An 11,748-nucleotide genomic window follows, 5' to 3' on the forward strand; every position below is an offset into this window, starting at 1 on the left:
TCATTTAAAAAAAAAAAATTATAACGTAAGTTGCAATAGTCTGTGTCTTTACACGGCAGTCAGTTGCAACTGCGCTTACCTACAATTAGTATCTTATTAATCATCAGTGAAAATGGATCGTTGGATAGGAAAATATGCAATCGTCACTGGAGTTAGCTCCGGAATTGGCGAATCTATTGCCAGAGAATTAGTTGCCGCGGGGGTGAATGTTCTTGGACTAGCGCGCCGCGAAAATAGGCTCCAAGATTTGGCGGAAAATTTGAAAAATTCAAAAGGCGCATTTCATTATTTGAAATGCGACTTGCGAAATGAGCAAGACATTCTAGATGCCTTTGCATTCGCAGAAAAAAGTTTTGGGCGCGTTGATATTTTGATAAACAATGCGGGTCTCGTCTTTGAGAGTACACTTGCAAGTAAGTTGAGTTTTATTACTTTTTTTAAATTTTTCTACTAAATTTTATTTTTAGATGCAAAGACGGATAATTATCGTGCACTTTTGGACGTAAATCTTCTCGCGCCCGCTCTTTGCATCAGAGAAGCTCTAAAATTAATGCGCAAATACAAAACTCAGGGACATATTGTCAATATTAACAGGTAATTTTTATTTTTTTATAATTATTATTACTATTATTAATAAAAATATTAAAATTTTAGTATTACTGGTCTCAATGCAACAGTAATTACTGGACCAATAAATTTGTATCCCGCAAGTAAATTCGCTTTACGTGCAATTACTGAGACATTAAAACAAGAAATACACACAAAGAAAGACAAAATACGTGTTACCGTAAGTTTCATTCATTTAATATATTATTATAATTATATATATAAATTATATTTATGCCAAGGCACCGAGCTAGTAGCAAATATGAGTACATTCTATATTACATAAGTTATAATACAGTAAACACCACCGCTCAATTCGAAAAAAATTACAATAAAAATTTCAGAGCTACAGCAAAAAACTAAATTACTATTCATATCGTCAGAGTATTACATATTAAGCGGAGATAAATATATGAACTAGTAACAATAACATCTTAGATTGAAATTTTATACTTTAGATTCAAGATCCCCAACTCGGTTTTATGCAAAATAATGGAAGTAGTTTATAATTAATTACTAATTTTTTAAGGGAATCCATCCGGGCTTAGTTCAGACGGAAATATGTGATACATCAGAAACACTTCAGAAAGGATTCAGTTTATTACCGGCTTTGGACAGCAAGGACGTAACCGACTGTGTTATATTTGCGCTATCAGTTCCGCCTCATGTTCAAGTACGTACTCCAATAATTTGCAATCACTTAATTACAGTCTCTTTAAAAACATCTACACTTAAATTGTTTCAGATTGACGAGCTTACTGTCACTGCATACACAGAAAAATCATAAAGTTTGTGCACACAAATATTATCCGTAGAGTTACCAATCAAAAGTTATCAAACTTTGAAATGATCTGTCTAGATATTCTCTTTTTATTTAAGTCGATAAGACATCACTGATAATTATCAGCACTGCTTTGCTTATAAATAAATAAATAATTAATTAGCCTGTAGAATAAACGAGTTTAAAATTATAAAATTTTTTTGTAGTGTAAAAAATGAATTAATAAAGTAATAAAAATAAATTTATTCATTTAGACTCATATATCATTTTAAAATTACATATGAATTTATAATTTAATTTTTCCGAGCCCGAGAAATTTTTTTTCAATTGCCGTATTGTCGTGATAATTTGAAGTTTATTTCTTTACCATTGAATAGATAAAAAAAAATGATAAAAAAAAGACCTTGATAAGTGCAGATTCATGATGACTTGAAAACCTGAAGATATCAATTATCTTTTATTTAATCGTCTGAATAAAATGACTCATACAGACATTAGCTTTTCCTATAAATACTAGTTTGCTGAGCTGAGTGCTCGTGTGTCGCTTCAACAGCATTTATTTCTCAGTCTCGTCTTTTCATAACTAGTTTCGCAATAATCATCCGCGAGAATGGATCGTTGGGCAGGAAAGTTCGCCATAGTAACGGGAGTCAGCTCCGGAATTGGCGAAGTCCTCGCTAAGGAACTTGTTACTCTGGGTGTTAATGTTCTCGGGCTTGCGCGTCGTGAAAATCGGCTCCAGGAGTTATCAAAGAGTTTGAAAAATTCAAAAGGCGCGTTTCATTATTTGAAGTGTGACTTGCGAAACGAACAAGATATTCTAAATGCTTTTGCGTTTGCAGAGAAAAATTTCGGGCGCGTTGATATTTTAGTTAATAACGCGGCTATTCTCACTCATGACACTTTTGAAAGTAAGTAAACTTTACTTTTCTTCTTACATGTAATTAATTCAAAAATTTTTAGACGCAAAAACAGAAGATTATCGTGCACTTTTGGATATTAATGTACTCGCGCCTGCTCTTTGTATCAGAGAGGCTTTAAAATCAATGCGGAAACACAAAAACGAGGGACATATTATCAATATCAACAGGTAATTCTTTTTTTTTATATTTAATTATTACTAGGGACAAGATTTTTGCCTTATTTTTGAAATGAGTAGTTCAAATTTTTGATATTACGGCGAAAATATTGGTCTTATAAAAAAAGTTTTCGAACAAAAGTTCTAGGAAATTTAATTTTATTAAAAAAATGTCTTCTATGATTTTCTTGTACGATCAATATTTTCACCGTAATTCAAAAATTAAGATTCATAATGAATGATTCAAAATTTGATTAATTATGAAAATCTTAATTTTGAAATTACGGCTTTCTTATTAGTCCTAAGAATAAATTATAAGAGACGTTTGTTTTAGAAAATTAAATTTCCTACAACTTTTGTTTGAAAAATTTTTTTATAAGACCAATATTTTCCCCGTAATATAAAAAATTTCACACCACTAAGTATTAATTATTTTTTAATTAACGCGAAAATCCCGGCCCTAATTATTACAATTATTGTTAATGAAAATATATAAATTCCAGTGTTGCGGGTCATAATGCAGCAATATCACCAGTACCAGTAAATTTGTATCCCGCAAGTAAATTTGCTCTGCGCGCAATGACTGAGACATTGAAATTGGAAATAAAAACAAACAATGACAAAATACGAATTACCGTAAGTTTTACTAATTATTTAATCTAAGAAATAAATAATAATTATAGTAATTTGTTAATATTTTGTTGTATTACAGGGAATTCATCCGGGATTAGTTAAAACGGAAATAATAAATGCAATTGACGGAATCAGTGAAATATTAAAAGTGATGCCTTATTTAGAAAGTAAAGACGTTGTCGACTGTGTTATCTTCGCGCTTTCAGCGCCACCTCATGTGCAAGTAAGTATAAAGATCGCTAATTACAACAACATAATTACCGTTTTCCTCACCACGTAAATTATAATTATTTCAGATTGACGAGCTGACTGTCACTGCGTACACAAACAAAGCATAAAATTGGCGGATTTTATAAGAACATATATACATTTTTATACCATGTGATTAAATAATTAAAATTAAATGGATTGTACTTGTAATTTTATGTTCTGATAAGTATTAAAAATTTTATTTGAATTATGAATCAGCAACAAGAATTTTTTTGATCCTTCCCGCCAATTAATTATTTAAAAAATCCATGTTTCTAAACATGACAGACTAGAGTTTTGGTGATGAAAAATGCAATTATTATTTTTTCCGTTTTTATTCTATACGTTGTTTTTATTTTGGATGACCGCTAAGAGCTTAACTTTTATGGCTTAATAAATAAATATAGAAATTATTTAACTTCTCTACTTTATTTCAATCAAATCTAATTGAATAATTTGTTATCGTGTTCATACCGGGATATAAATACGGGTCTGAAATAACAGGAGCTTTATATTGTAAGCGCGTTTTTAGACGTGATCACACCATGGTTCAATTTTTCGTGCCCTTGGCATTCGGTAAGTGTCTTAAATACACATTCAAACCCTATAATTCATTTGAATAAATAAATTTCTTTTAGCTTTCATGGCCTCTCCGATTTATCATTTGGATTATAAGAGCGATAGAGAAAGACAACTGACTGATTCGACGACAGAATGTATAAAAACAACAGCAGATTTGAAATGCAAAGCCATTGGATCTCAAAAAACACGGTGCGCTTTTAATAATCTTCAGATTGGCACCTCTGTCAAGTCTGAAGACCCAAAAATTGATTCTACTTTGGAAGAGAATGCCAAGATGTCCTGGGGTTGTACTAAAAGTTATTTTTGTCAACCGTTTGAAATCGTATTCAATGAGACGGGAGTCGCATCACTTGTGATGAGTAACAGATTGAAGAATGACCGGATTTCAGCGATCTGGGACATCGCTAACCAGATGAATTTCTTGTGGATTCAAAATTTAATTTCCAATAAGACTAGTATCCAGGAAGTGACGACTTATGGAGAGTGCACGGCTGAAATAAAAACAGAAGAATCAAATAATGATGAAAGACCTGATCGTAATACTCCTTTATTCGAAACTGGTAATTTTGTGAAATCGGGTATGGTTACAAATTTTAAAAAAATAAGAGACGTTGACTCGTGTTCAAAAGGAAAATCTAAAGTTTCTGATGCAGGCAACAGTTCATTGAAATCCTTTGTCCATACTGTCAGTATTTCGGAGTATAAATTTAAGTCTTGTACAGAAAATGAAGTTCAGCTTTCGTTTACCGACAAATCATTGTCTGATAAATACAAAAATTGTCTTTCTGTTGATAGAATCGAAACGTCATCTTCAATTAGCAAGCTACCTGAGATCGATTATTCTGCTTATGTTTCAGTTCCATTTCTATCAGCATAGTTATTAATTTAAATAAAATAAATATAAAATGATTCTCTTCTACTGCAGTGTCATCATGACTTTTACTAAAAATTTATTGATGATACATTTCTTATTGAATTAAATATGAAATAATCTATTAGTCATTACTTTAATTTAATGTTCAAAAAATAATAATGTGTCTAATAAATAATTAAGTTTAAAAATATTTGCATTTTTTTATTTATCAATATTTTTTCGCGCCACAAATTTTTTCCCGCTTAATTGGTCAACTTCCAGTACAAATTAAATAAAAATTAGTTACCTTAAAAATTATAATTACTGCTACTGACCTAAAAAAGATGTTGATAATAATTGTTTGTATAAAAAAATGTATGAAGAATAAAATAAATATGTTGATACTTTAAAAACCTCGTAATTAATCGCGAGTTACGCGATACCGTTGAACGTTGATCTTGGCTGTATGTCTCCAACTCTTGGTATCATATACTAAGTATACTTTCTGTATAAATATATGTTTTCATATGTATGAGCTGAGCAAACTACAACACTGCCAGCAATGGCTCTGCGTACTTTGCTCTTCAGTATTTAATTAAAACCCGACGAGAATGGAACGTTGGGCCGGAAAACTAGCGGTCGTCACTGGAGCCAGTTCTGGAATAGGCGCAGCTATTGCTAAGGCACTTGCTACCAATGGGTTAAATGTCCTCGGTCTAGCTCGTCGCGAAGATAAACTCAAAGAGTTATCGAATTTAAATACTTCCTCTAAACATGCGTTTCATTACATGAAGTGCGATTTGTTCGACGAAAGTGACATCATAAAAGCATTCGAGTACGCCGACACACATTTCGGCGGTGTCCATATTCTGGTCAATAATGCTGGGACTGTCAAAGATGGGACACTTGGAGGTAATTATTTATTTAGCGAATAAATTATCAGTATTAAAATTTATACGTTTATTTGTAGCCGGAAAAACTGAAGATTTTCGTAAAGTTATGGATTTAAATGTCATCGCCCCGACAATTTGCATAAGAGAGGCTTTGAAGTCAATGCGGAAACATAAAAATGAAGCGCACATTTTTAATATCAACAGGTAAGTTCATTAACTTTAATGGAAATTCAAAAATTTTATTTTATTTTTAATTATTCATAAGTCAATTAATTTTATTTTTAATTTAAAATTACAAAAAATTAATTAAGAATTAAAAAAAAAAAATTACTGTATTTTTAAATAAAATTTAATTAAATATCTTGATTAATTATTTGTAATTTCATTGCATTCCAATGAAAATTATCCTAGAACATAAAAAAAAATTTCTAGTGTAATTAATACGCTGATATAAATACCAGTATGATATTAAATATTTATGAGAGTATAAGTTTCCAATAAAAATAAAATAAAATAATTAAATTACAGCGTTTTTGGTATCAATCCAACTCTAGCTCCGATGCCGATAAATTTATATCCAGCGAGTAAATTTGCATTGCGCGCACTGACTGAAACACTCAAGTCGGAGATACGTCAAAACAAAGATAAAATACGTGTCACTGTACGCTGTCATATCTATCATAAATATATGATGATCCTGAAGTTAGCAGACAATTCAAAATTTTTGAATTTTTTTTTGAACAATTAAATTTTAAGAAAAAAAAAAAACTAAAAATCTGTACATTTAGAAAATTTAAAAAACTACAGGTGCATTTTTTTCAAATATTTTTTTTCTTCTGGTTTATCGTCTAAAAAAAAATCCAAAAATTATTAGACGTCTGCTACCTCCAGTATCATAATATATGTGCATTAGGGTGAGCCAAAAAAACCAACATATCGAATTTGCGTCTTAAAAAGGACCTATATATCGAGAAAAAAATTCTCCCATTGGGCAATATTTTAAAAGGTGTCGGAAGCCATTTTAAATTTCCCATTTAAATAACATGCAAAAAAAATTTTTTTGATTAAAAGTATTATAACTTTTGAACCGTATGAGATAAAAATTCGGCTCAAGAATATTCTTCTAGGGCATTAAATTTCTTGAAAGAAAGTCCTAGGAGTCGAATTGGTAAACTTGATATTTCGTATACTAACAGGCCATCAAAGTCTAGAGTAAACAGAATCATACAAATTTAAGGCTTTATTATTAAAAATATCAATACTACGAGAAAATTTGTTCCACATGTTGTGCAATGAAATCACCAACAATATCCACGTTGTAACAAATAATATTTTGTTATCGATCACAATAAAAGAAAAGTTTTTGGAAAATCAAAATAAAGCCTTAAATTTGTATGATTCTGTTTACTCTAGACTTTGATAGCCTGTTAGTATACGAAATATCAAGTTTACAAATTCGACTCCCAGGACTTTCTTTAAAGAAATTTAATGCCCTAGAAGAATATTCTTGAGCCGAATTTTTGTCTCACACGGTTCAAAAGTTATAATACTTTTGATAAAAAAATTTTTTTTGCATGTTATTTAAATGGGAAATTTCAAATGGCTCCCGACACCTTTTCAAATTTTGCCCAATGGGAGAATTTTTTTCTCGATATATAGGTCCTTTTTAAGACATAAATTCGATTGGTTGGTTTTTTTGGCTCACCCTAATGTGCATGTAATGTTTAATTTATCAATGAATATTTTTTTACCAGGGAATTTATCCCGCTCTCGTTAAAACGGAGTTGCTCGCATCCAACGGATTCGACGAGCAAATTTACAATATCGCTCCGTATTTGGAAAGCAAGGACTTGGCCGATTGTTTGATGTTCGCACTATCAGCGCCCCCGCATGTCCAAGTGTGTTTTTAAAATTTTAATTTATTCATTTTTCGTATGATTAGTTCATTAAAATTTTAATTATTAATTACAGATCGATGACATCGTGGTTAATCCTGTCAGACGCTGATTAAAAAAAAATATAAATGACTAATGAAATATTAATTGACTATATTTTTGTAATGCTTTGTATTTAATATAAATTTTATTGCGGATAGAATGTAAATTTAATAAAAATAAAAATAATAATAATTTATCAGCAAATATAAAACAGTAAAGAATTGAATAAAATTTAACTCGCGGTCCAATAAAATGAGATACCGGAGGAAATAAAAATTTTATTGAATAAAAGTACTTGGTCAATTCTCATATCCCGTCAATTTGAATTTCATGCTCGACAAAATCCACTATTCAATAACGATATTAATTTATTGAACTTTCATATCCGTGAGCCCGCGACTTGACATCGGTTTAAAATCTACCTGAGGATTTGCAAATAGATAAATAAGTTGAATAAAAAAAATAATAATAAGAACAAGTAGCAGCAGCAGCAGCAGACGCTTTAAAAGCTCAACATTTTATCCTTCGACATCAGTTTGTTTTTGAATTTCGTCATCAACGGTGCTCTGTAACTCAATCTCACGGCTGCGTCTCTATTTAAACTGACATTTATCTTATTAATAATAATAAAATTAACAACAAAATGAGCCGAGTACCCGGTACATTATCAATAGACTCATTAAATTACAACAATACCGTCCAAACAAGACATTTTATTTGTTTAAATATTTTAAAAAATTACTGTAAATATTTGTTTGTGTTCATTACTGTCACTATTGTTTTCGTCTTCTCTTATGTGCTGCTCAAATATCCGATTTGTCCATTAATCGGCTGGCTCGCCCACATCAAATGGTAAATAATTTCTCATTATCTGCATAAAATAATTAAATCTATTAATTAATTCAAATATTTATTTTTCAGCGGGAATTAAATTTTTAAATTATTCATTTTGTTTGCTTTTGATATAAATTTCATGCAATTAAATATATAATGTAGTAAATTCATTATTACAATTATTATTATTATTATTATTATTTAGAATTTTGAGTGAATGTAATTTTCTAATATATAATAATAACTATTATCCAATTAAATGGGTGATGAATGTCAATCCGATGAGCTGAGTACATTTAAAGTCCAGTGTAATTTCGCAATTTATACTAATCAAAATACGCATCAAGTTGTAATAGATGTTATGAATTAATATAAAAGCCGTTGTAAGTATCTTCTATGCGTTACTTTATTACTGCTACAGAATCTTATCTAACTTACCGGGATGAAGACCCTGAGTTTGATACCGTTCGTCAGTGAGTACTCAAAATTATTATTATTTTTAAAATAGAGTAAAAGCGCGAGTCGAAATTTAAATCGTTGATTGATTGTACTAGACGTTGAAAACGTAAATTCAACCTTTCAAGACGTAAATAGACGTAGTTACGTACGGAAATGTAAATAAGACTTGCGTTATCGTAGACACATTTTGTCAAAACTTGCCATACAAAAATTGAACTATAATGGAAACATTTTGTTGCCAAAAAAACATATCTGTCAGAAGACGAGAAACAAAAATTTAAGCAGCTTTTGAAAAAAATTTCAAGCCTCGCAGGAAATCTCTCCTAATAATGGCTCGTATTTTGTGCTTCTTTGGATCTTACTGACTTAAAAGAAAAATGTTTTGGGGTCTTGCAAGAGATAACTCTTTGAGCCTCTAACTCTCTTAATTAGCTTACGAGCCATCAGTAGAATTATCTCCTACAAGGCTTGAAATATTTTTCGAAAACTGCTGAAATTTTTATTCCTCGTCTTCTCCCTATCCAAAAATTCCTATAGAATCTACTCAACTGCGACAGAAACTGCATAGAATCCTATAGACTGTTTTGTCGCATTTGATTGGATTCTATGGGAATTTTTGGATAGGGCTGACTGCTAGATATGTTTTTTTTGGTGTGCCGTCAACTGATCCCAACAATTTTATACCACGACAAGTGATCCCTACAAATTGATCCCACCGACATCTGATCCCATCAACAATTGATCGTCAATTGATTTTTATCAACAACTAATTTACATAATTTAACTTTTTATATTTACAACAGTGAGTTTTAATTACTCATGTCATAGTAATTAATTAATAATTAATTCTTTTATGAATTTGTCAGTGGGATCCATTATCGTGTGATCACTTGTCTGGGATCAGTTGTCATGGAACCGTTTTTTTGGCAACGAAATGTTTCCATTATAGTTCAATTTTTGTATTGCAAGTTTTGAAAAGATGTGTCTACGATTACGCAAGTCTTATTTACATTTTCGTACGTTAACTACATCTATTTACGTCTTGAAACGTTGAATTTACTATTTTAACGTCTAGTGCAATCAATCTACGGTTTAAATTTCAACTCGGGAGCGACGACTTTTTATTTTGCATTTTTTTGAGTTTAATAAAAAAATTAATCTTTTAAAAATTTTAGTTGGTCTTATTGGGTTTGATGTTTGTCAGAAAGAGTCACCGGAAGTATGGAAATTCGGTCCGGAATATATATTTCGGGTTGGTGTTAATTTATCACTGACTGATCCGCAAACAAACAAATTGATGTGTTCGAATGTCACGATTGGTTTGAAATGTCGGCCATTCTCGATCAAAGAGGACGAGCGGACTGACGCCTTGCAGTGTCATGTCCGGGAAGCGGAGCTACACAACTACGAAATGGACAATGCGTCCCCGAGGAAAATAATAGAGAGCGAGCCCAAGGGTCCGATGCTGGATATCATCGACGATAAGTTTGAAATAATTTATGAAAAGCGCGGGATCAAGGCTCTGAAGATCCCGAGCTCGGTGTCGGAGGCCAAGCTCAACATGTTCAGGTCAATTGCCAGTCATTTGAATTTCGGGTTCGATAAGTTTGATAAGGGAGGGGAGAGATTCGCGTTCGTTGAAGTCGTTGGGCCGGAAAATTCTACTATTGGAGAATGCGAGACCACTTTCGAAGTCTCCAAACAGATTAAATTCAAAAGCGTGCGCTGGGACAGCAAGTGCGGGGACAAATTGCATATTGAGACGTTTGCTTACGGGGATAAGAGCCCGATGATTGCGATGGATAAGACCAGAAATATCAATAAATGCACCAAGAAAAGTCCTTATATGTTTGGAGCCGTTCAAGAAGCAAAGAATAGACCTCCAGTTTTAAATATCACTATGGTAATATTTTTTTTTTCTTCAATTACCAGCAATACACTGTAAAAAATCCGGAGTGAATTCGGATTGAAATTAAATCCGAATTCACTCCGTATTCACTCCACCACATGTGTGTGCGTACGTGTGTGCGTATCAGCTGATCAATAATGTAATACGCGAGTTTTTACTTCGATTTTATTGAGTGGAGTTATTTTTTATTAATAATATTTACAAAACTCCGCTCCGGAGTGAATTTCGTGAATAATTAAAAATTCATTCACTCCGCATTCACTCCGGACTTAATCCGCATTCACTCCGCGAATTTTTTACAGTGTATTAAGTCTAGATGAATTAAAAAAAAAATGAAGTATTTAAATGAAAATGAAATATTTTAGGTATCATCGGTGACGACATTCGTCGTGGCGCCTTATGGTTTCCAGTCTCACAGCCAAAATATAGCGACAGTTGACTTTGAGAAAAATAAAGGTAACAGTTATGAAAATATTGATCTGTATTTAGAATCAATTGAACCAGCTGCCGATGAGTTCAAGCGAATTCCCTCGCCCGTTACTGCGACATTATTTGCCAACGATCCTGCGCGCAAGGAATAAAAAAATATTTACACTCAATGTATTAAAATGTAAGAGTAATAAAATCATTTTTTCGTTTAAAGATCAATTTATTTATTTAAATTACGATTACATATAAATCATGTACACTCTCAATCACAAATAATTAAATTATCCTTAAGAAATTTAATAACCACGCACTCTATTTTAAAACTCAAATAGAGTTTAAAAAATTGCAATCGCCCCCTTAGGGTTTTAATTACTCGCAGATTTATTTTATAAATTCCGCACTTAGTAACATATGTATTTATAAATAAACTCAGTAAAAATTTACGTATAAATTTTACAAAGATTAAAATGTTTTAAGAAATTATTATCTAATTACGTTAAATACG

The 11,748-nt window shown here is 31.4% G+C and overlaps 4 protein-coding genes across 4 annotated transcripts; all 4 read left to right on the top strand.

Annotated features, from left to right (window-relative positions):
• The first annotated feature begins 70 nt into the window (after positions 1-70).
• LOC130663244 (uncharacterized) lies at positions 71-3,562 on the top strand. Its single transcript, XM_057462365.1, has 9 exons — positions 71-413; positions 468-594; positions 655-787; positions 1,136-1,279; positions 1,989-2,298; positions 2,351-2,477; positions 2,969-3,101; positions 3,178-3,321; positions 3,395-3,562. Exons 1-9 carry the CDS (start codon positions 113-115, stop codon positions 3,434-3,436), a joined length of 1,461 nt encoding a protein of 486 aa, XP_057318348.1. The 5' UTR covers positions 71-112; the 3' UTR covers positions 3,437-3,562.
• Positions 3,563-3,695: 133 nt separating this feature from the next.
• Positions 3,696-4,993, top strand: LOC130663877 (uncharacterized). The gene is made up of 2 exons (XM_057463416.1): positions 3,696-3,923; positions 3,986-4,993. Exons 1-2 carry the CDS (start codon positions 3,893-3,895, stop codon positions 4,804-4,806), a joined length of 852 nt encoding a protein of 283 aa, XP_057319399.1. The 5' UTR covers positions 3,696-3,892; the 3' UTR covers positions 4,807-4,993.
• A 346-nt stretch (positions 4,994-5,339) lies between these two features.
• On the top strand, positions 5,340-7,973 carry LOC130663878 (farnesol dehydrogenase-like). Its single transcript, XM_057463417.1, has 5 exons — positions 5,340-5,694; positions 5,753-5,879; positions 6,204-6,336; positions 7,430-7,573; positions 7,647-7,973. The coding sequence occupies exons 1-5, from the start codon at positions 5,394-5,396 to the stop codon at positions 7,680-7,682; spliced, it is 741 nt and encodes a 246-aa protein (XP_057319400.1). The 5' UTR covers positions 5,340-5,393; the 3' UTR covers positions 7,683-7,973.
• A 172-nt stretch (positions 7,974-8,145) lies between these two features.
• LOC130663875 (uncharacterized) lies at positions 8,146-11,456 on the top strand. The gene is made up of 4 exons (XM_057463413.1): positions 8,146-8,464; positions 8,534-8,919; positions 10,081-10,808; positions 11,180-11,456. The coding sequence occupies exons 2-4, from the start codon at positions 8,889-8,891 to the stop codon at positions 11,393-11,395; spliced, it is 975 nt and encodes a 324-aa protein (XP_057319396.1). The 5' UTR covers positions 8,146-8,464; positions 8,534-8,888; the 3' UTR covers positions 11,396-11,456.
• The last annotated feature ends 292 nt before the right edge of the window (positions 11,457-11,748 follow it).

This window comes from Microplitis mediator, chromosome 2 (assembly GCF_029852145.1).
Source record: "Microplitis mediator isolate UGA2020A chromosome 2, iyMicMedi2.1, whole genome shotgun sequence".
NCBI lineage: Eukaryota > Metazoa > Arthropoda > Insecta > Hymenoptera > Braconidae > Microplitis > Microplitis mediator.